Source organism: Mucor velutinosus (assembly GCF_035048745.1).
Source record: "Mucor velutinosus strain NIH1002 chromosome Unknown tig00001547, whole genome shotgun sequence".
Taxonomy (NCBI): Eukaryota; Fungi; Mucoromycota; class Mucoromycetes; order Mucorales; family Mucoraceae; genus Mucor; species Mucor velutinosus.
In genome coordinates this window covers 1,231,451-1,254,869 of record NW_027041901.1, presented here as the reverse complement: position 1 = coordinate 1,254,869, position 23,419 = coordinate 1,231,451, and the positions used below count along the sequence as shown (strand labels likewise).

Sequence of the window (23,419 nt, the reverse complement as noted above, 5' to 3'; positions counted from 1 at the left end):
CAATCTTCATCTAAAGAGAACGGGGCATGGCCAGTGATGCCACAACTGCAGATGATTTGAACGCGACTTGAAAGAGTAACCTTATCAAAACCATATCAGATTTTGCTCGTGTAATGATGTTACATCTTGAACGTTTTTTCAGATGGAAAAGCAGCAATACTGATTCAACGCAATGTGATGACAGCATCTTCTGCTAGTTGCGCGGCATCTTCATTAGTAACAGCATTTAATTAAACGATTCCTGGATCCACGCCCCAAACTATGGCTTGCACAAAGATTTTGCCCCATGAATGGCTCAGATGTACTTTTCTCTCTCTCTCTCTTTCTCGTCTTTTTTTTGTTGTACTTGAAGGGGGAACTTGAAGTCCATTTATCGGAACAAGTCAGTTCCAGAGTAGCGTTTTCATGAAAATGTGTTGAAATCTATCTCGTAGAACCTAATTCCATTTGATACATCTATGCTAGCGCCCATTACTGCTTGCGCAGCTGGTAGATTCCATCCAAGCAGCACTGATTTCTCAAAAATTCATCATTATTTAATGCCATTCTCAAGTAAATGTTGAAGAATTATATGCCGTGCTGATGGAAGGTGTTGTAGGGTTAAGCTTCATCGTACATATTGCAGCTTCTACTCCTGCCAGCTATGCCGTTTCATCCGTCCATCAGCAATGCATGATATTAACCTGATTGCTAAAGTCTTTTGAAGTAATCAACGCAAAAATCGCTTTGCCCTGAGATAATCTTTCATGCATGGTATAGCAGCTACGGACAGTCGTCAAGCACTATTTGAGTACTGGCCATGCCTGACACATAATATGATTCCTGTGTGTGTCGAAGAATTATTTTCCTGCGACTTTGTTGAGATTGCCCGAGATTTTTCCCGAGATTTTCTTTACAGTTACACCTGAACACAACGCAAACAATGTAAATTCTCCTTAAATGAATAGACTAGATAAGACTTGAGAGAAAATTCCATACGAACGACATGTTGAACAGGATTGTTTTCTTTATCACTGCAAAATAAAATCTATAGCATAATACAATTGAAATGTCATCAGATACGAAATCCCCAAACTTCCAGTTCTACACATTCAAACTCGGGTTTTGGCGATAACCTTTCATTATCAAAAGTAGGACAAGTCTGACTATAACCTTTCTCCAACTCTGAGTTTATCCATAAGCCGAATACACCCTCCCTAGTACAGACGTGTTAGTGTCATCTTGTCTAATGCGCACTAGTAACTTTACCCTCCGCCAATCGCTATGAAATCAATGTCTGAAAGGATCATATACTCATTTTTGCCAGTCCATTTGTATGCTTTGATTTGGGATTCCGTTGAATTCCATTTCCATAGAAAACTAGCAAGATTCATACAAATAAGCGATTTCTTTCTTTCTCCCTTCACTAGATAACTCACCATTCACCAGTGCCGTAATAGCGAGTTCCTGGCCTCAAAGGCTCATTCAAAAATGCGCCAAACACCTACACAATGGCACATAATGAATATCGATGCTGTATAATATACTGCTGACTATACATTATCATCTGCATCCTTTATCACTAGCACACATGGACCTTTGTTGGCTTTCACTAATCGATAAAGCGAGGATAAGCTGATCCCATGCTGATCTAGACTGTATAGTAGTGTCATCTCGGGTGCCAGGCGATAACGTCGAGGTAATTCCACTCTCAACTATATCTTCTTGGTTAATTCTACCTATCTCTCGATGTACTCTTCTAGCTCCAACTTACAGCATTTGCAATCTCTTCTGTTAACACAACATCAGTGTCGCTTCTACGCCCCGTTAATCTTATAGATGAGCTCATTCCAAATGTGCGTTTCTGCTACGATCTTGCTACATCAACCTTTGCATTTGTTTCGAGGCATTCTGTGCAATACTTACTATTAAACCCTCGAGTTTATTTGTAATCGAGAGATATAAGAGTAAAGGAAAAAACAAAACAAAAGGGCTGCCATCCATGGGCGCGTAATAGTAAAATTATAGCAAACATTACATCCCGGGGTGATACCTTTTATTGGACTTCCGCATCGTTAGGTGTGACCAGAACATGAATCGTCCGCTCTATACGTTTCAAAGGATCAAGGATAATTCCTTTGTTGGCCAGCCTGTATTTGTATGAATTACTGCTCATGTTGCATTTGAATGAAATCATACTACATACAAGCCATAAAATTACGGGCCATTCACCCTAATATAATTGATAGGATCTATAGTGCTTTGTGCACATTTAACGTCAATGATAGTAATTACGTTTTAGCTATGTAGCCCTAAGTGTCATCCATCTTCTAATATATAATAGACCAATGTAGCAGTAGAAAAATGCCCACCACTGGGATGTAAAAAGAGGATAAAGGTTGACATTATGGGCCATTTCAATGGATATGCAAGGCCAAAGCCCTGATCAAGTATCCACAAATATCAAACAATACGAACATAATGCTGATTTGTCAATGGTTTACTTGCAACTATCCGTTATATGCTAATATGACATGAGTGTAGACCACACAGCGTTGCTACATAATCGTGTTTAGCCAATTAAAATTACTGCATGAAATTACGGTATGTTCCGCTCTAGCATCCGATAGGTATATACTGTTGGCATAGCTTTTCGAAGAATGTGATTTATTGAATATCTAGATATTTGTAATCCCTGAACCATAGAGAAAAGCTTTTTAACATACTTTATATCTATATGATGTGTTTTTTCTAAAAAAAAACCTACGACGATTGTCTATTAAGAGCAAGGTAGCAATGATAAATGTATACAACAGCAGGGCAAAAAGTCAGATTTCAAACAATGCTACAGATTTGCTCTTGCTGTTTTCTCTGACCTGATGTAAAATGTCGCTGCACGAGTCTTGAAATTTTAAGCCATTGAAATGTTAGTAACATTGAGGCATGGTCATTCAGAGCTTTATAGTAGTAGAAAAGGTTTTCAGTACCAAAAATTCCTGCATTCTCGCATTTGGGCCCTTCATATGAAAGTGAAACGAAGGTGTCTGGGGCTCGTTTCGAGCCATTGATTAACATTTACAGAAGGCATCATCACATTGATAACCGGTATTGAATAATAATATCGGAAGGTCACTATGAATTTTGCCGTATTTTTGCGTATCTTATCAAAACACTGCTACTTTCATGTTGACCCTCCACTTACACATGAGAACCTTTCATATCATCTGTGGACCTGGTTCTTATGTTATGCTCTACATCCATATACACGTAGCTATTTCATATACGGGCAAGTATCATACAGATATTATCCCTTTTTAGTCAAGAGTGTGCGTAATACAGCACAATTTGAGTGCATTTGAGCTGCGTTTTCTTGAGTTCAAGGTCGTTTTAGATCGTCAGAATAGCACCAAACAGTTGCTCTCATCTGGCAGTTACTTTCTGACGCCTTTGCTCAACTTTTTTTTAGGACCCAAAAAACATGGCCAAAAATCGACCAAAAAGCATGAGATACCCCTCATGGTTTTCATCGAAAATCAAACGATCGCGTTTTTGACCCTAATAATGAAGACTTCTGCTATGGTACGTATTGAACCAAAATGTCTCTATCGACCTAAAGTAACCCCAGAAATCATCTTTGCAGGACTTTGATATGTAAAATTTCGACATTTTGGCCAGAAACCTCTTTTCATATTTTTACAAATTGCTAAATAGGTTCAGTCAAAACACTTATTACAATTAGCACCATTGGAGGCCCCTTAAAAAGTACTTCAAGAATGTGTTATGAAGCGTAAGGTGATCATCACAGTTTATATAGTCGAATACCATAAAATAGATTAAAGAAGTCGAAGAAAATTGATATCTATCCAATCCTGAACAGAAAAGACAAACTGAGTTTGAACCAATTTTGGCTGGGGCATTGCTGCTGGCTGACCTAAATGTCTTTCTGTGCCAACCAGCAGGGTACAACTCCTATTATCCATCGAGACATTGGGCTGCTCCTTGACCAAGAAAAAGCTTATGACCGTGTTAATCTGTCTTACTTTCGGGCTGTCTTGAATCGCTTTGGATTTCCAGCGAGTATTGTTAATTGTCTCTACAATCTCATGGCACACAACCAAATCAAGATCAACATCAATGGATGCTTTACTGATCCAATAGCTAAGCTACGTGGATTCAAACAGGGCGACTCTATCTCTTGCATATGCTATGATTTAGCTTTTGAGCCATTTCTACAAAGCATTCTACAGGACCGGGATTTCCGTGGCTAAGAAATGGAAAATCAAGTGAATGCTGCCGCTTCCGTTATTCCTACGAAAATACTTTGCTATGCCGATGATGCACTCGTTTTTGTACATGACAAACAGGATCTTCGTTTGTTGAAGTATTACATAGACTTATTCTGCCGAGCATCCAATGCTCGCTTCAATTATTCCAAGGTGGTCTCGGCATACTCGACGTCAATCTCCAGTATGCTGCATTGTACTTTCGTTGGGTATCTCCCTTACTACAATTGGATTCCTCGTCTTCCACTAATAATCCACTGCTGGCTATTCTCGTATATCATATCAACAACCACAACCGTTCCTCTCAACATCAACTACCGCTGCTCTTTCCAGTTGCACGACGACGGCTCATAACAATACGACGCGCAAACACCATTGACATGATGTACAAATCAATCGACATGCTACCGAGGAACTTTGACGACGTCGTGATCAACTTGCCCACTGCTCTCATGCTGCCTCTATCCATCGTCATATTTTCCGACCCTCTACTTGGTGTCAGATTGCCTCGCAAAATCCATTCAATGACTGTCGCCGACGTCTTTGCTGTGCATACAACTAAGCAATTTCTCCATTGGAAACGTTCCTTCGACCCCACACTTGCCGTATGGCAGCGTGCACCTCGACAACTGATTCAGGGCATTGCAAAAGGCACATTCAAGTTGCAACCCTTCTTTCTCCCTCTGTGAGTTCCTTCCTCCGCTGTCTTTCCTTCACCATCCAGTCCTTCATTGCAACCATTTGTTGATCACCTCACAACTGACAACAACCTTGCAATGACTTCCACTGGCTGTAGATCCAAATCGTTTCGGCAAGCATGCTCATCTGCTTCCGTCGTTCCTCAACGATTGGCTGCCATAGCATCTCCCCGATGGTCGTTTTTCTGGTCTTTGTCCCTGACCATGATCCAAAGAAATGTCGTATATCGATTCATCAACAATTGCATTCCCCATCAGTCTATATTAAATCTGAGGTTCCCCTCTGTTTACTTGTCCCCCTTGTGCTTTGTCTGTTCCTCAGTTGAAGATTCCACTGACCACTTCCTTTTTGAATGTCCACCCAAGGCAGCGGTCTGGCAGGGTATTATCTCTGAGTTCCTCTGGCCCACGGTAACCATTGATGATATCCGCCATTCCCTCCTCACTCTCGACGTTTACAATATTCGATATAGTCAGCGGCCTCGTGCTTCCTCCCATCATATAGTTATCATTGCGATGTCTAACATTTGGAAGGCTCACTATCGTCTTATCTTCGATCAAACTTCCTTCGCTCCCGCCGCTGTGCTGAATAGTATCTGACTCGACATCCAAAAAATGATCGACGAAGATCTCATTCATGCCAGCCTATAATAGTCCCTCTTTTAAATCGTTCTCATATTTTGTCTAAACATATATAATATTATCACAGAAAATTGCGCCCGCCGCTTGATTATAGTCCTGCTACTATTGTCTACGCGGAGCAAGTAATAAAAACCTTTAAAAAAATGCCTTTCTGTTGATGGCAATGATAATTGCGATACTGATTAAATGGGAATCATGGAATTTGAAAGGGCAATTGCTTAACCCAAATGCTTTTTTTTGGGGGGCTTCCTTACAAACGTACCCTTTGCAATGACAATACCTGAAAAGTCGCTGTATATCTTACACAAGTCCTGTATTTACACATAGCCAGCTAGAGAGCAACACCAACGAATGGTATGACAATTCTACTACCAAAAACTGTGGCACAAACGGAGAATGTAATATATAAATGCTGCATAAAGCTTGAACTCTCTTTCACATCGTTTCAATAATAGCTTCGGTCGATACCAATGTATAAGCAAAGGGAGAAGATACAGGGAGAAATACCTTTCCCTTTCTGGCTCTAATATAATGTTTTTTTTATTATTGGAAAGTTGTTTAAAATCTACTTAAATAGCAGGTTTTTATTGTCTCTGATTAGAAACGCCTTCAGCGAGAGTCCGCAGGGCGACGCCGTCATCGAGCATAGCGAGATTGACAGGCTAGTACCATTGATACCGCAATGTCTCATAATACAAGGTGATACATTTGGCACGAAGCAAGCAATGTGTAGTCGACTTTAATAAGATGCAAATTAATGAGAATATCAAAACAGTGTTTACTCTTTTCCGGACAGTGTGTTAAGTTTATTGAAAAAGAGTGTACGCAACTTTCGAAAGGTCAAGCCATAGTACACAGCGTATTAAGCAACAACTGTACGTTGCATTTACCCCAGCCCATTTAAAGGACAATACTAGCTTAATAGATCAAGGTCAGTTTGTGTCTGATCACGTCAGTTTATTGCATGTCTTGTTTATGCCGTGAGAAGTGACATACAGTATAAGAGGATACTAATGCAGTTGATCCCAAAACAATGCCATATAATCCCTTTTGAGTGTGATCTCTGAGTGATGATGACAAGCGCTGATACTCTATTGCCACGATTCTATTATGATCAGTATTTTCTTTCGAATCCAAGGAGCTTTGAAAGAAAACAGCCATTCTGACCACATAGAGGAAGCTCACGTCAAGAATTTATTCAATCGCGCACCATGTTAGAAGTCTAATATTTACCAGCCCATCGTCACCCTCATTGTCATTCTTATCGTCATTCTCGACCTCGCTTTTATCCTCACATTCACCACCTTCCTCGTCTTTTTTATCATGCCATTACCATGCTCAGTGTTACAATCCGTATTGCATTTGCCATAATCCTATACACCAAATTCTCTGTCATCTTCATGATCACTGCCTTCAATATTATTGCCTTCTTTTCTATGGTTATAATGACCATCATCTCCACACATAGGGATTACTCCACCATACTCATAGCATTGAACGCACTTGTGTTATACTGGATCTACGTAGTGATGTTAATTGGATATCGTAATAAATAGCTCTGAGAGACTCGTTGCGGATTAGTCAAAAATAAAATGGCCTACTTGAATCTGCGGGTAACCTACGAGTTAAGCTTGACGAGCTCTTACCAACTTCACCATTACTACCAGAGGCGGCAGTAATGACACTGATATTTCATATTCTACTTGTGTAAATAAAGGATTGCTGATCAACCGCTTCTTGGTAGGTCATCCATTTGAAATGTATCCGTCTTCAGATCATGCCTCATGCCTCATGCCTCATTCCCATATCCCATTCCATCGTTTTAAGCACACCGATAATGAAAGGTTTTTGAGTATATTGAATATCATATGCATATAATACAGTAGTAGAGCAGCCTAAGCAAAAAGACAACAATACTGTATATGAAATACCCAAATTGGTGGAGACCATTTGATTTCCTGCCTATGAGACAGTCCAGTATGACTTGTAAACATATTGATTTGTGGCAGAGACTATACCTTGGAATCATTGCTCGCGCACCTTTTTCTCTAGTTCTTACACTTTTCTCTTTTTCATCTCTTTTGAATTCTCTTTGAAATTCGATTTTGAATTTCGCATTGAAAGTAGCATGTTGCTATAGTCAAATGTTGATAAAAAGAAAATAATAATAATAATAGTAGTAGTAATGGTGCAATTGAATGTTAGATAATAGGATGGCGGGCTGTTGTTGAGAGATGATGTATTATATAAACAAACGCCATGTTTTATAAATTTCCCAACTCAATCAACTTAATCCATTCATTGTATCTTGTTCCCCTTTCTTTATTCTACAAGATAAGGCGTCATATAACTATCTATGATACTTTTCTTCCAAAATGGAGTTTTAAACCCCCCCTCTCCCCCCAAGATTGGAGTTGATAGTGGCAAAAGCACATTTTTCTTCATTGACAACAGCACGGAAACACCTATACGGTACTCAAGTTTATAAAATAAACACAGGGCACATGCATGGACTAGTGCTGACGAATGCTGGTGCACAAAAGAAAAGTTATATGCGCCACTGTAACAAATGCTACCTTTGAGCGATCCATTTTCGACAGTTTGACTGGAGCTGACCTTTTCGGTAGTAGTGTAGCTCTTCTATTTAAACTGATGGTACCGCTTTAAATGTAAGGCTTTAAACGATAGTCTTTTTCCTTGATTTAGGCCTTAAAGGATAGTTCCTTCTTTTTGGTCTACACATTGAAGAACAGTATAGATGATGAAGTAGTGCAGATTCGATACATACTCCTCCCCTTAGAGAATCTCCAAAACAGACGAAAAATAAGCTTATTTATGTACAAGATACATAACATTATCTATGTGTGGTATTATTCAATGCGCATTTCAGTTCTGTACCAAGTTCCGTGGCTAATATAGCTCTATTTAGAACTGTTCGACAACGTTTCTGCCTAAAGATCGTAAAATACAGAGTTTTTAAGTAAAATCATGAAGGAAGCGTATATTTGTAACCTAGACTTTTTACATAAAAGTAGATCCAACGTAGAGCTATTCAATGGTTTTTGTTTTATTCAAATACGACACATCTTTCCTGAGATATGACAAAAAATGTAATCTTGCAAAATCATCGATTTTTATGCAAAATTTGCCTGTGATAGCAAGGCAAAAATCTGGATAGCAATTTCTCTCGAGGTACAAAATTGGCGATATCTCGTGATAGAGCCATACTAGAGCTTTGAATCAGGGCTTGTTCGATAGGCTCTTGTCTGTTCTAAACTATGATGAGTATTGCAAGTGAAGCTCTGATGACAGAAACCTGGTAATCTGTCAAAAACAACCAAAAAATCGCAAAAACTATTCTATCAAAAATCAGCCTAATAACGTCGGCCAAAACACTTAAAATTGGTATCATTAGATTTTCCTTTAAATTCTACCCCAAGTTTTATTTAGCTGGAAAGCAATTTTATTTTCAGAGTCGCATGATATTAAGGCTAAACGATTTCAGAAATCCATGAATCCTCATTTTGAGTATTATGGAGGTTGGGCTATTGATAGTTTAAAATACCGCCTTTTTTTTTAGTATGTAGCTCAATTCAAACGTAAATTCGCTACCCTTGTCAAATATAACCTCTTAATTACATGTAACGGATTAATAGGTAAGGTGTTGGCGAACCTCATGGTGAAAATCGCTAATTCATATCTTGCTTTGCTACCTTGTAGCAAGCTATCAAATTCTAGTACTTACCTTGCGGTACATTGATAACAGTGACGTCTTTTAGCCTCAGCCTTCTATTAGCATTTTTTTTTCCTTTTTTTTTTTCGTCTTTATATATATATATATATACTATACTTCGCAAGCTCTCTACTCATGAAACAACGCTGCCTTTGTGAATAGAATTGAAGCAAGTATAATTGAAAGCTGCGCAATAGACGTAAGATACAGTGTTAACGCGTTTTATACTGTGGTTATACTTGGAATAACTCTACTAGGGATCTATTTCTGATCTTTTGCTGTGCACTGGCTGCACACTTGGCGGTGGCTGCTTTGATGGTATATCGTTGCTTCGGTGGTTCTTCTCTGATGTTTGCTTATCCTGTGGTCTGTTGTCTTTGATGTATGCTGGTTCTCTGGTCTGTCTCTGGTCGTGATGCTGTGGTAAGAAGTAGTAAGTATCTTTTTTTTCTTGTGGTCGCAATGATATAAACTTCTTTGAACGTTTGTACTACTGCTTCCTTTCCCGCGATAATGCATTCATGCTGTTTGCTTTATTGCCTTTTCTTTTTTTTTTGCTGGCTGTGATATGATCAGCTCAACAAATACTTGCAATGTTGTTGCTTCGTATTTACGAACAACAAGCATGACACACTGCTATATAATTGTATCACCCTTCTTGTGATACTATGTTATATAACCGTGGATTGTTGTTTGTGTTGCCTCTGTCGCTTCACATGAAAACAACATTGGTCTTCATGTTGTATTACAACACTTATACTGCTGCTACTGTTGCTCCTGCAATTGTGCGCATTTGTGTTCTTTTACATCATCAGACTGTTATCATGCACATTGCTCATGTATATATTTTTGTTGCAATAACAAGAATATAATAACGTGAACATTTTTAATGTTTTATTCATAACGTACTATACTTCTATAGTATTATTATGTTCGCTTCTTTTATTATTATGTTTCTTTGAAGCATACCTTTTTTTACGTTGTGTGGATGTGCCTATCCCTGAAGCTCAACAAGACTCTATCCGAGGCTAGGAGGTAGATAGGCTGCCTCCACTTGGTTATCGCTACTTACTTTAGTGATGATTGAGGGCCTCAATGCCAGTATTTAAAGCTAGGTGGTGTAAGTAAGGCATGCTCTAGCACCTGGGGGAAGTTTGATGATAGCGGCGGCTATATTGCTATTATAACGGCGCTTAAAATTTTGCCTCACATCAAAACCGGGGGAAACCCTCGCAATTTTTTTTTTAGGTCAGCGGAGTTTTCAAACAATTTGATTGGCTCGGAGGATGAGGCACCAAAGGGTTTTAGCTAGTTGATCTTTTATTGATCTGTCATTTAACTCTATATTGTTTTTGTAATAAAAGGGTATCTAAACTGTTACAATTTAAGTTCTTTTATATATTCTAAGGCAAGACAAGATGCAACCATTTGATCTAGCATCCATTAAACACTTTCATATGAGGAATATCTCTTAAATTTATTTTATAGTAAAAAAAAAAAAGCTTGTGTAATAGTGTGTGCTATACAGCAATATACTAGGCATAGGGTTCTCCCAGCAGTATCAAATGCCCCAACAAACATGCATTGTTTATCATCAATTTCCTACAAGCTTCAGTTTCGTGGGTTGCTCTCTTTTACCTCATACCAAAGATTTTGGACATAGTACAATAGTATTTTTGGCTTCAAGATTTGGGCCATATAAATTCAAGTTTTGAAATACTAGTGCTAGAGCATTGAAAGTAGCATGTTGCTATAGCCAAATGTTGATAAAAAGAAAATAATAATAATAATAGTAGTAGTAATGGTGCAATTGAATGTTAGATAATAGGATGGCGGGCTGTTGTTGAGAGATGATGTATTATATAAACAAACGCCATGTTTTATAAATTTCCCAACTCAATCAACTTAATCCATTCATTGTATCTTGTTCCCCTTTCTTTATTCTACAAGATAAGGCGTCATATAACTATCTATGATACTTTTCTTCCAAAATGGAGTTTTAAACCCCCCCTCTCCCCCCAAGATTGGAGTTGATAGTGGCAAAAGCACATTTTTCTTCATTGACAACAGCACGGAAACACCTATACGGTACTCAAGTTTATAAAATAAACACAGGGCACATGCATGGACTAGTGCTGACGAATGCTGGTGCACAAAAGAAAAGTTATATGCGCCACTGTAACAAATGCTACCTTTGAGCGATCCATTTTCGACAGTTTGACTGGAGCTGACCTTTTCGGTAGTAGTGTAGCTCTTCTATTTAAACTGATGGTACCGCTTTAAATGTAAGGCTTTAAACGATAGTCTTTTTCCTTGATTTAGGCCTTAAAGGATAGTTCCTTCTTTTTGGTCTACACATTGAAGAACAGTATAGATGATGAAGTAGTGCAGATTCGATACATACTCCTCCCCTTAGAGAATCTCCAAAACAGACGAAAAATAAGCTTATTTATGTACAAGATACATAACATTATCTATGTGTGGTATTATTCAATGCGCATTTCAGTTCTGTACCAAGTTCCGTGGCTAATATAGCTCTATTTAGAACTGTTCGACAACGTTTCTGCCTAAAGATCGTAAAATACAGAGTTTTTAAGTAAAATCATGAAGGAAGCGTATATTTGTAACCTAGACTTTTTACATAAAAGTAGATCCAACGTAGAGCTATTCAATGGTTTTTGTTTTATTCAAATACGACACATCTTTCCTGAGATATGACAAAAAATGTAATCTTGCAAAATCATCGATTTTTATGCAAAATTTGCCTGTGATAGCAAGGCAAAAATCTGGATAGCAATTTCTCTCGAGGTACAAAATTGGCGATATCTCGTGATAGAGCCATACTAGAGCTTTGAATCAGGGCTTGTTCGATAGGCTCTTGTCTGTTCTAAACTATGATGAGTATTGCAAGTGAAGCTCTGATGACAGAAACCTGGTAATCTGTCAAAAACAACCAAAAAATCGCAAAAACTATTCTATCAAAAATCAGCCTAATAACGTCGGCCAAAACACTTAAAATTGGTATCATTAGATTTTCCTTTAAATTCTACCCCAAGTTTTATTTAGCTGGAAAGCAATTTTATTTTCAGAGTCGCATGATATTAAGGCTAAACGATTTCAGAAATCCATGAATCCTCATTTTGAGTATTATGGAGGTTGGGCTATTGATAGTTTAAAATACCGCCTTTTTTTTTAGTATGTAGCTCAATTCAAACGTAAATTCGCTACCCTTGTCAAATATAACCTCTTAATTACATGTAACGGATTAATAGGTAAGGTGTTGGCGAACCTCATGGTGAAAATCGCTAATTCATATCTTGCTTTGCTACCTTGTAGCAAGCTATCAAATTCTAGTACTTACCTTGCGGTACATTGATAACAGTGACGTCTTTTAGCCTCAGCCTTCTATTAGCATTTTTTTTTCCTTTTTTTTTTTCGTCTTTATATATATATATATATACTATACTTCGCAAGCTCTCTACTCATGAAACAACGCTGCCTTTGTGAATAGAATTGAAGCAAGTATAATTGAAAGCTGCGCAATAGACGTAAGATACAGTGTTAACGCGTTTTATACTGTGGTTATACTTGGAATAACTCTACTAGGGATCTATTTCTGATCTTTTGCTGTGCACTGGCTGCACACTTGGCGGTGGCTGCTTTGATGGTATATCGTTGCTTCGGTGGTTCTTCTCTGATGTTTGCTTATCCTGTGGTCTGTTGTCTTTGATGTATGCTGGTTCTCTGGTCTGTCTCTGGTCGTGATGCTGTGGTAAGAAGTAGTAAGTATCTTTTTTTTCTTGTGGTCGCAATGATATAAACTTCTTTGAACGTTTGTACTACTGCTTCCTTTCCCGCGATAATGCATTCATGCTGTTTGCTTTATTGCCTTTTCTTTTTTTTTTGCTGGCTGTGATATGATCAGCTCAACAAATACTTGCAATGTTGTTGCTTCGTATTTACGAACAACAAGCATGACACACTGCTATATAATTGTATCACCCTTCTTGTGATACTATGTTATATAACCGTGGATTGTTGTTTGTGTTGCCTCTGTCGCTTCACATGAAAACAACATTGGTCTTCATGTTGTATTACAACACTTATACTGCTGCTACTGTTGCTCCTGCAATTGTGCGCATTTGTGTTCTTTTACATCATCAGACTGTTATCATGCACATTGCTCATGTATATATTTTTGTTGCAATAACAAGAATATAATAACGTGAACATTTTTAATGTTTTATTCATAACGTACTATACTTCTATAGTATTATTATGTTCGCTTCTTTTATTATTATGTTTCTTTGAAGCATACCTTTTTTTACGTTGTGTGGATGTGCCTATCCCTGAAGCTCAACAAGACTCTATCCGAGGCTAGGAGGTAGATAGGCTGCCTCCACTTGGTTATCGCTACTTACTTTAGTGATGATTGAGGGCCTCAATGCCAGTATTTAAAGCTAGGTGGTGTAAGTAAGGCATGCTCTAGCACCTGGGGGAAGTTTGATGATAGCGGCGGCTATATTGCTATTATAACGGCGCTTAAAATTTTGCCTCACATCAAAACCGGGGGAAACCCTCGCAATTTTTTTTTTAGGTCAGCGGAGTTTTCAAACAATTTGATTGGCTCGGAGGATGAGGCACCAAAGGGTTTTAGCTAGTTGATCTTTTATTGATCTGTCATTTAACTCTATATTGTTTTTGTAATAAAAGGGTATCTAAACTGTTACAATTTAAGTTCTTTTATATATTCTAAGGCAAGACAAGATGCAACCATTTGATCTAGCATCCATTAAACACTTTCATATGAGGAATATCTCTTAAATTTATTTTATAGTAAAAAAAAAAAAGCTTGTGTAATAGTGTGTGCTATACAGCAATATACTAGGCATAGGGTTCTCCCAGCAGTATCAAATGCCCCAACAAACATGCATTGTTTATCATCAATTTCCTACAAGCTTCAGTTTCGTGGGTTGCTCTCTTTTACCTCATACCAAAGATTTTGGACATAGTACAATAGTATTTTTGGCTTCAAGATTTGGGCCATATAAATTCAAGTTTTGAAATACTAGTGCTAGAGCATTGAAAGTAGCATGTTGCTATAGCCAAATGTTGATAAAAAGAAAATAATAATAATAATAGTAGTAGTAATGGTGCAATTGAATGTTAGATAATAGGATGGCGGGCTGTTGTTGAGAGATGATGTATTATATAAACAAACGCCATGTTTTATAAATTTCCCAACTCAATCAACTTAATCCATTCATTGTATCTTGTTCCCCTTTCTTTATTCTACAAGATAAGGCGTCATATAACTATCTATGATACTTTTCTTCCAAAATGGAGTTTTAAACCCCCCCTCTCCCCCCAAGATTGGAGTTGATAGTGGCAAAAGCACATTTTTCTTCATTGACAACAGCACGGAAACACCTATACGGTACTCAAGTTTATAAAATAAACACAGGGCACATGCATGGACTAGTGCTGACGAATGCTGGTGCACAAAAGAAAAGTTATATGCGCCACTGTAACAAATGCTACCTTTGAGCGATCCATTTTCGACAGTTTGACTGGAGCTGACCTTTTCGGTAGTAGTGTAGCTCTTCTATTTAAACTGATGGTACCGCTTTAAATGTAAGGCTTTAAACGATAGTCTTTTTCCTTGATTTAGGCCTTAAAGGATAGTTCCTTCTTTTTGGTCTACACATTGAAGAACAGTATAGATGATGAAGTAGTGCAGATTCGATACATACTCCTCCCCTTAGAGAATCTCCAAAACAGACGAAAAATAAGCTTATTTATGTACAAGATACATAACATTATCTATGTGTGGTATTATTCAATGCGCATTTCAGTTCTGTACCAAGTTCCGTGGCTAATATAGCTCTATTTAGAACTGTTCGACAACGTTTCTGCCTAAAGATCGTAAAATACAGAGTTTTTAAGTAAAATCATGAAGGAAGCGTATATTTGTAACCTAGACTTTTTACATAAAAGTAGATCCAACGTAGAGCTATTCAATGGTTTTTGTTTTATTCAAATACGACACATCTTTCCTGAGATATGACAAAAAATGTAATCTTGCAAAATCATCGATTTTTATGCAAAATTTGCCTGTGATAGCAAGGCAAAAATCTGGATAGCAATTTCTCTCGAGGTACAAAATTGGCGATATCTCGTGATAGAGCCATACTAGAGCTTTGAATCAGGGCTTGTTCGATAGGCTCTTGTCTGTTCTAAACTATGATGAGTATTGCAAGTGAAGCTCTGATGACAGAAACCTGGTAATCTGTCAAAAACAACCAAAAAATCGCAAAAACTATTCTATCAAAAATCAGCCTAATAACGTCGGCCAAAACACTTAAAATTGGTATCATTAGATTTTCCTTTAAATTCTACCCCAAGTTTTATTTAGCTGGAAAGCAATTTTATTTTCAGAGTCGCATGATATTAAGGCTAAACGATTTCAGAAATCCATGAATCCTCATTTTGAGTATTATGGAGGTTGGGCTATTGATAGTTTAAAATACCGCCTTTTTTTTTAGTATGTAGCTCAATTCAAACGTAAATTCGCTACCCTTGTCAAATATAACCTCTTAATTACATGTAACGGATTAATAGGTAAGGTGTTGGCGAACCTCATGGTGAAAATCGCTAATTCATATCTTGCTTTGCTACCTTGTAGCAAGCTATCAAATTCTAGTACTTACCTTGCGGTACATTGATAACAGTGACGTCTTTTAGCCTCAGCCTTCTATTAGCATTTTTTTTTCCTTTTTTTTTTTCGTCTTTATATATATATATATATACTATACTTCGCAAGCTCTCTACTCATGAAACAACGCTGCCTTTGTGAATAGAATTGAAGCAAGTATAATTGAAAGCTGCGCAATAGACGTAAGATACAGTGTTAACGCGTTTTATACTGTGGTTATACTTGGAATAACTCTACTAGGGATCTATTTCTGATCTTTTGCTGTGCACTGGCTGCACACTTGGCGGTGGCTGCTTTGATGGTATATCGTTGCTTCGGTGGTTCTTCTCTGATGTTTGCTTATCCTGTGGTCTGTTGTCTTTGATGTATGCTGGTTCTCTGGTCTGTCTCTGGTCGTGATGCTGTGGTAAGAAGTAGTAAGTATCTTTTTTTTCTTGTGGTCGCAATGATATAAACTTCTTTGAACGTTTGTACTACTGCTTCCTTTCCCGCGATAATGCATTCATGCTGTTTGCTTTATTGCCTTTTCTTTTTTTTTTGCTGGCTGTGATATGATCAGCTCAACAAATACTTGCAATGTTGTTGCTTCGTATTTACGAACAACAAGCATGACACACTGCTATATAATTGTATCACCCTTCTTGTGATACTATGTTATATAACCGTGGATTGTTGTTTGTGTTGCCTCTGTCGCTTCACATGAAAACAACATTGGTCTTCATGTTGTATTACAACACTTATACTGCTGCTACTGTTGCTCCTGCAATTGTGCGCATTTGTGTTCTTTTACATCATCAGACTGTTATCATGCACATTGCTCATGTATATATTTTTGTTGCAATAACAAGAATATAATAACGTGAACATTTTTAATGTTTTATTCATAACGTACTATACTTCTATAGTATTATTATGTTCGCTTCTTTTATTATTATGTTTCTTTGAAGCATACCTTTTTTTACGTTGTGTGGATGTGCCTATCCCTGAAGCTCAACAAGACTCTATCCGAGGCTAGGAGGTAGATAGGCTGCCTCCACTTGGTTATCGCTACTTACTTTAGTGATGATTGAGGGCCTCAATGCCAGTATTTAAAGCTAGGTGGTGTAAGTAAGGCATGCTCTAGCACCTGGGGGAAGTTTGATGATAGCGGCGGCTATATTGCTATTATAACGGCGCTTAAAATTTTGCCTCACATCAAAACCGGGGGAAACCCTCGCAATTTTTTTTTTAGGTCAGCGGAGTTTTCAAACAATTTGATTGGCTCGGAGGATGAGGCACCAAAGGGTTTTAGCTAGTTGATCTTTTATTGATCTGTCATTTAACTCTATATTGTTTTTGTAATAAAAGGGTATCTAAACTGTTACAATTTAAGTTCTTTTATATATTCTAAGGCAAGACAAGATGCAACCATTTGATCTAGCATCCATTAAACACTTTCATATGAGGAATATCTCTTAAATTGACTATATGGTTAAAAAAGCTTGTATAATAGTAGGCACTATACAGCAGTATATTAGACACAGGATTCTCCCAGCAGTATCAAATGCCCCGCCAAATATGCGTTGTTTATCGTTAATTTCCTACAAGCTTCAGTTTCGTGAGCTGTTATCTTTTACCTCATACCAAAGTTTTTGGACATAGTACAATAGTATTTTCCGCTTCAATGATAGGCACAGCAGCACGTAGCTGCATGCCAATTGGATCATTGGCCTTTTGGTCTTGTACATTAAGCGACTGTTGAGGATATAGATCATCTCTGAGAGGCAAATGTATTAAGCGTCGTTTATTACATAAGAGGATCTGAGAATGAGCTGAGATGCATAGTAGAAGCGAGAGGTCTTTATTCAAGCAGCACGAAGGAACATGAGTGGTGCCATCAAATGGCTAATCTATATCCTGGTTCCTAGAGAGTGGTAGCCTATGGTCTTTCGTCCCTGGAAGTGGGTTTCAATTCCGACAAATGTTCTTCCGTCAAAGCTATTAGGAAGAACATTCTATCCTGGATCATCTTTGTTGTTTATCCTTGACTGGTGGTTCATGAGTTCTGATGCAGCACATCCTCGTTACTGGTTCAAGGCTTATACAATTATCCCGCATTCAAGATCAAGGTCCTATTGCTGCGGCACTGTCAAATAACTATAAATACCTTTGATATCTACACTAGTTTTGATCCCTATTCAATCTTGGAATAACATAATAAATATATTCAGTTCTAATTGTATTTACTCTGTCTATATTTTGTTATTCTAAACAGCGACAAATCTCTGAGATTACAATAAGGTTACTTCAAGGAGAATGATTGCAAATATGCTACAACTTACTCGCTGAATTTCTTGCACAATAACGGGTGTCCTAAAATGATATGATGCCAGATGAAACGATCAGGAAATGGCTTTCGCATTTGTACAGAGTTTTGGAGGAAACCCGTTCTCAGCGAACGCAGCAATTTGATGAAACCAACCACGGTACCTGTCTTTTGCGCTGTCTTAGAGTTAATGCGATCAACCCATTCTTTTAACTCGTGATACGCCACTCTCTGCAATTCCTCGGGCAGTTTCAGAGTACCCCTTGGTAGGTAAGAATAAACAATTTCCTTTGGAAAGTCAGCAAGCTGTCTCATGAGATTTCGGAGTAAACCCGTAAGATACGCCCTGTTAATGCTGCTAGAGTTCCAGCGTCCGTTTCTTCGTATCTGGCTCTCGTTGACACCAAATGCATCAGCCATGCGAGCACCAGCACCGCGAAACAAATGAGTAGCCTTGGATGAGCTAATGCAACAAGCAAGCAGGCCATCCTTGACTGCAGCACTGTGCGTTTTGCGATCCATTTGCTCTGTTGATGAGCTTGAGGCATTGAAGAGTTTGATATTGAACCACTCTTTTGAAGTGGAGAGGTTCCGGAAAGGTTCGCCATTCGATTAAAAATGCGCTAACAGGTAAAACAAGAGCAGCATCAGTGGGCATATCTCGACACACTAGTTGCGAATACATCCGCCAATCTGCAGATGGCCGAGGTGGTTGGTCTTGCTTTCAGTCATCAAGAACAGCAGACTAGGACAGAGCGTTGGCCCTTCATTTTCGTATGCCACGGACTGCAGATCAGCCAGCTCTGTATCACAAGCAGAAGAACCACGAAGGTATATGTAATGCGACAGTATGCACGTCAAGGCATTACGAAAATTTTCCTCGGTGTTTCTCTCCAAGTAGTAACCCACCAAATCTGTCAGTCTGTGCGGCAGCATCTACGCTCCTCCATGTTACATCAAACAAGCAAGTTTGATTGGATTAGACTCATCGCATTTTCCAACCAGAAACGTGCCTGAATGTCAAAAATCAGATCTTCTTTTTCTTTTCAATATATTTTTTTTTTTGATATGCTCAGTCGAAATACTTTACACTTTAGCCTGAAGGCTTCAGGTAAATGTTCGACTCGTCGATGCGATGCATATTTTAGATGTGTATTAATGCCGATTAACGTGGTAATTAGGCATTTCGAGAAGATTTAATGCAACCAAAGTTACAAAGCCCCTGGAAGGGATCCGAGTTTTGGAATTAGGACAGGTATAATCTTAGAATGGTAGCCATCAATTTTAAGCGCTGGACTAAGCATTTTTATCGTACAATCAGCTGATTGCTGGCCCATTTTGTGGATCGATTCTCGGGTAATGTTGACATTATTCAAAAAAGCAACTCGCATTCTAACTGATTGGGATTTATTGTCGAATTGGACAACAGTTATTATGGTGCAGGTAATAGAAAAGAAATCATATACTATGTTTGTTATACGACTCACTAAAATTTGATTGCATTCATTAGAGGTGGTAAGTTGGATGCCTACAAGATCAGTTAATGCAAAGGTGCTGACCAGTGTAAACGACTGCAGATTAAAATTGAGCCACCAATTATCGGTGATCCTCTCCGTATTTGGCGCAACCTAGACAGTGATGGTCAGAGTCCATGGTTCCGATCCATGGCAAGGAACAAAAAATCAGTCTGTATTGATTTGAAGACAGAGAAGGGCCGCAAGTAAGTGGAAAAGAGGATTTACAAGGAGAATGCTATGGTTTTGACATAAGATATACTAGACTTGTCAAACGCTTGGCCGAAAAATCAGATGTTCTTATCGAGAATTTCAAACCTGGAACAATGGAAAAATGGGGTTTAGGGCCAGGTAAGACAGTAGAGTTGAGCTGATGCAAGACATGTCAAATTACTCAAGAGCCTATAGAGGATATATATCCTTCCAACCCTAAACTGATTTATACTCGCATCTCTGGCTATGGCCAGACTGGGCCTTACTCAAAACGACCAGGATACGCTTCAGTGTGTGAAGGTATGGGTGGGTTTAGATTCATCAATGGACATCCAGGACAACCTCCTGTAAGGCCCAATATGAGCTTGGGGGATTCCTTGGCTGGCTTGCATGCTACCCTTGGTGTACTGTTGTCGTTGGTAGCCAAAAACAAGCTTAGTCAGAATCAAGCTGAGAGAACTGGACAGGTCGTTGATGTAGCCATTTACGAAAGTATGCTCAATATGATGGAAAGCGTTGTTCCTGAATACGATCGATTTAATCAGGTAACATCTAAGGTTTTGTAAACCAGAGGGATGTACTCACAGTGTTGAATGCACCAAACAGATCCGTCAACCATCTGGAACTACATTGACTGGTATCGTCCCTACAAATACGTATCCTTGTAAAGATGGAAAGCATGTTATCATTGGTGGAAATGGAGATAGTATCTATGTTCGACTCATGAATGCCATTGGAAGAAGTGACCTTGTAAGCGTTTCATTCATCTTGGCATATAAATACTGGCTAACGGTGATATATAGACTGGTGAAAAGTACAAGGTGAACTCGGATAGAGTCAAGGAGCAAGAAGCTATTGATGGTGCCATCTGTAAGTGTATCTTTCGAATAGCTAAATGGGGGTAATGCTTACAAAGTAGTACGTATTTACAATAGCTGCTTGGACATCCGAGCGCACTACGGATGAAGTGCTTGATGTATTAGAAAAAGTGTCTGTGCCCGCAGGAAAGATTTATGATGCCAAGGATATAGTGGAGGATGGCCATATCAATGCAAGAGGCATGATTGAGAATATTACAGTAGGAACCAAAGAAGATGGCAGAGGATGGAATTTGAAGGTAATAGAGTGTATGCCCCTCTCTATCAATAAAAATTATTCATCTGCCATGTAAATAGGTTCCTGGAATGTCGCCTGTCCTCGGTACAACTCCTGGTTCAACCGAATGGGCTGGTAATATCACAGATCGCTCACGTTCTTTCAAACATCTGCTAACCATACATATAGGTCCTGACTTGGGCGCGCATACAACCGAAGTTTTGAAGGATATCTTGGGCTTGTCTAGCCTAGAAATTGATGAACTGAATGAGAATGGAATTACAAAGCTAAACAATAAAAAAGCTTAATAGATTTGATTTATATGAATTGCTTTTATTTTGGTATGATTTTGATTGAAAAGAAACATGATAGAAATGGAGAGATAGCTATAGTATGTAGTTGACCAGAATTACAAACGATTTGCTAAGCGTTTCTCATGTACGTGATAGGGAATGCCAGTAGAGTGAAAATAGGGTTACTCATCACTGTTCTTGGTGGCTGAAGCATCTTCATCCTTGGTAGTGGCCTTATCCTCTTCATCTTTGGAATCTTTGGAAGAAGATGTCTCCTTATCCTCAGTGTCCTTGGTAGCTGTGCTCTTCTCCTCCTTTTTGGCAGTAGTAGTAGGTTTCTCTTCAGCCGTCGTGGTGGTCTTCTCCTTGGTGGTGCTGATAGGCTCATCCTCTTCAGAAGCAGATGTCTTTTGCTTGGTTGATGTGGTAGTAACCTTGTCTTGCTCAGCGGTTGTAGTAGGCTCATCCTTGGCAGTAGTAGAGGTACTGTTCTTTTCCGTGCTTGTAGTATTCTCTTTATCCTTGGTTGATGTAGACTCACCGCCATCGGTGGAGCTGCTCTTGTGGCTAGTAAAGGTAGGTGTAGACTTTTGTTCAGAAGTAGAGGTTTCCTTATCCTCGATGCTCGAGGTAGGTTCACCATCCTTCTCTGTTGTAGAAGTAGCCTTATGAGCCTCAGAAGTAGAAGTGGTCTCCTTATCAGCAGAGGTGGATGTTGTCTCTTCATGCTTGCTAGTAATATCAGAATTGGTAAAAGATTTGGTGGAGAATTCAGATGTGATGATAGAAGACTCATCAGAAGAAGTCTTGGCCTCTGATGTGGGAGTGGTGGAGGTACCTGTGGCAGAATCAGAAACACTGGAGGTGGTGGAGTCGGCCTTGGTTGAGCCGGATTCAGTAGAAGAAGAGTGAGGGCCGGTGGAGGTTTTGGTAGTGGATGAAGCGCTTGTAGAAGTGATGGCACCTGAGGTGGTAGCAGTTGTGAAATCAGATTCTGTCGATATGACAGCAGAAACAGAAGCATTAGACGAAGTGGATCCAGTAGTAGAAGCTGTGTGGAGAGAAGATGTAGATGAAGTACTGGTAGATGTTTGTGTGGAATAGCCATCGGATGAGGCAGAATCAGTAGTTGATGTAGTAGTGGCAGGTTCAATAACAGTGGTGGTCTTTCCGGGCTTTACAGTAGTCTTGGTTTTGTGGTTCTTAGTGACAGTAATAGTAGATTCGGGCTCTGTAACAGTATGAGTGACCATTGAGAGTGTGGTGGTAACAGTCTTTGTGGATTTGGGCTTGACAGAAGTGACCTTTTTACCGTGCTTTTTAGTGATGGTGATGGTTTCAGCAGGATGAATGATGACGATAGTTTCTTTACCGTTGTGCTTGTGATGCCCTCCCTTCTTTGTGATGGTCTTGGTAATAATTCCGCTATCAGTGGCAGTGGCAGTAGCAGTACTAGAAGGTGCCTTGATGGTGGTGGTGCTATCATCGACAATAACGGTAGAGGTAGCAGTTTCAGTTTGAGTCTTAGTTCGAGTAACGGTTACAGTGACGAGAGAGTCATCACCCTTTGTCTTGCTAGCATGATGGGTCACTGTATGGGTTGCTTTTGTAACAGTTACAGTAGCACCACTACCGCCCTTGGTCACAGTGACAGTAGCACCAGGCTTTTGAGTTGATGGATACACCGTCTTGGTCACCGTCTTGATGTCGCTTTCAGTAACAGTGGTTGTAAACTTGTGTTTTTTATTGGATCCCTTGGTATAGGTACAGGTACAGACGTAGGTATCATGGTTCTTGCGCTTTCTCAGATCACCAAAGGGGCTATCTATGCTTGAATTTAAGTTTGAAGATGTGTCAATAGCATTGGAACGAAATGCAATGGGATTCGCCAAAGTAGAAGCACAGAGAGATGCTAAACCTACAAGCAATACAGCGATACTACGAGTCAT

The 23,419-nt window shown here is 38.9% G+C and overlaps 6 protein-coding genes across 6 annotated transcripts; 2 read left to right on the top strand and 4 right to left on the bottom strand.

The window, feature by feature from the left end:
* Window positions 1-1,054: 1,054 nt before the first annotated feature.
* On the bottom strand, window positions 1,055-1,828 carry PRP5 (pre-mRNA processing RNA-helicase; the record flags this gene model as incomplete). Its single annotated transcript, XM_064826120.1, has 5 exons — window positions 1,055-1,196; window positions 1,249-1,359; window positions 1,419-1,483; window positions 1,539-1,694; window positions 1,754-1,828. The coding sequence occupies 5 exons, from the start codon at window positions 1,826-1,828 to the stop codon at window positions 1,055-1,057; spliced, it is 549 nt and encodes a 182-aa protein (XP_064687634.1).
* Window positions 1,829-4,642: 2,814 nt separating this feature from the next.
* Window positions 4,643-4,951, top strand: ATC70_006851 (uncharacterized protein; the record flags this gene model as incomplete). Its single annotated transcript, XM_064826119.1, has 1 exon — window positions 4,643-4,951. One exon carries the CDS (start codon window positions 4,643-4,645, stop codon window positions 4,949-4,951), a length of 309 nt encoding a protein of 102 aa, XP_064687633.1.
* Window positions 4,952-18,367: 13,416 nt separating this feature from the next.
* Window positions 18,368-18,877, bottom strand: ATC70_006850 (uncharacterized protein; the record flags this gene model as incomplete). Its single annotated transcript, XM_064826118.1, has 1 exon — window positions 18,368-18,877. The coding sequence occupies one exon, from the start codon at window positions 18,875-18,877 to the stop codon at window positions 18,368-18,370; it is 510 nt and encodes a 169-aa protein (XP_064687632.1).
* A 147-nt stretch (window positions 18,878-19,024) lies between these two features.
* ATC70_006849 (uncharacterized protein) lies at window positions 19,025-19,291 on the bottom strand (the record flags this gene model as incomplete). Its single annotated transcript, XM_064826117.1, has 1 exon — window positions 19,025-19,291. The coding sequence occupies one exon, from the start codon at window positions 19,289-19,291 to the stop codon at window positions 19,025-19,027; it is 267 nt and encodes an 88-aa protein (XP_064687631.1).
* Window positions 19,292-20,019: 728 nt separating this feature from the next.
* Window positions 20,020-21,485, top strand: ATC70_006848 (uncharacterized protein; the record flags this gene model as incomplete). Its single annotated transcript, XM_064826116.1, has 8 exons — window positions 20,020-20,075; window positions 20,135-20,220; window positions 20,278-20,627; window positions 20,689-20,832; window positions 20,886-20,952; window positions 21,018-21,199; window positions 21,258-21,312; window positions 21,367-21,485. The coding sequence occupies 8 exons, from the start codon at window positions 20,020-20,022 to the stop codon at window positions 21,483-21,485; spliced, it is 1,059 nt and encodes a 352-aa protein (XP_064687630.1).
* Window positions 21,486-21,652: 167 nt separating this feature from the next.
* Window positions 21,653-23,419, bottom strand: ATC70_006847 (uncharacterized protein; the record flags this gene model as incomplete). The annotated part of the gene is made up of 1 exon (XM_064826115.1): window positions 21,653-23,419. One exon carries the CDS (start codon window positions 23,417-23,419, stop codon window positions 21,653-21,655), a length of 1,767 nt encoding a protein of 588 aa, XP_064687629.1.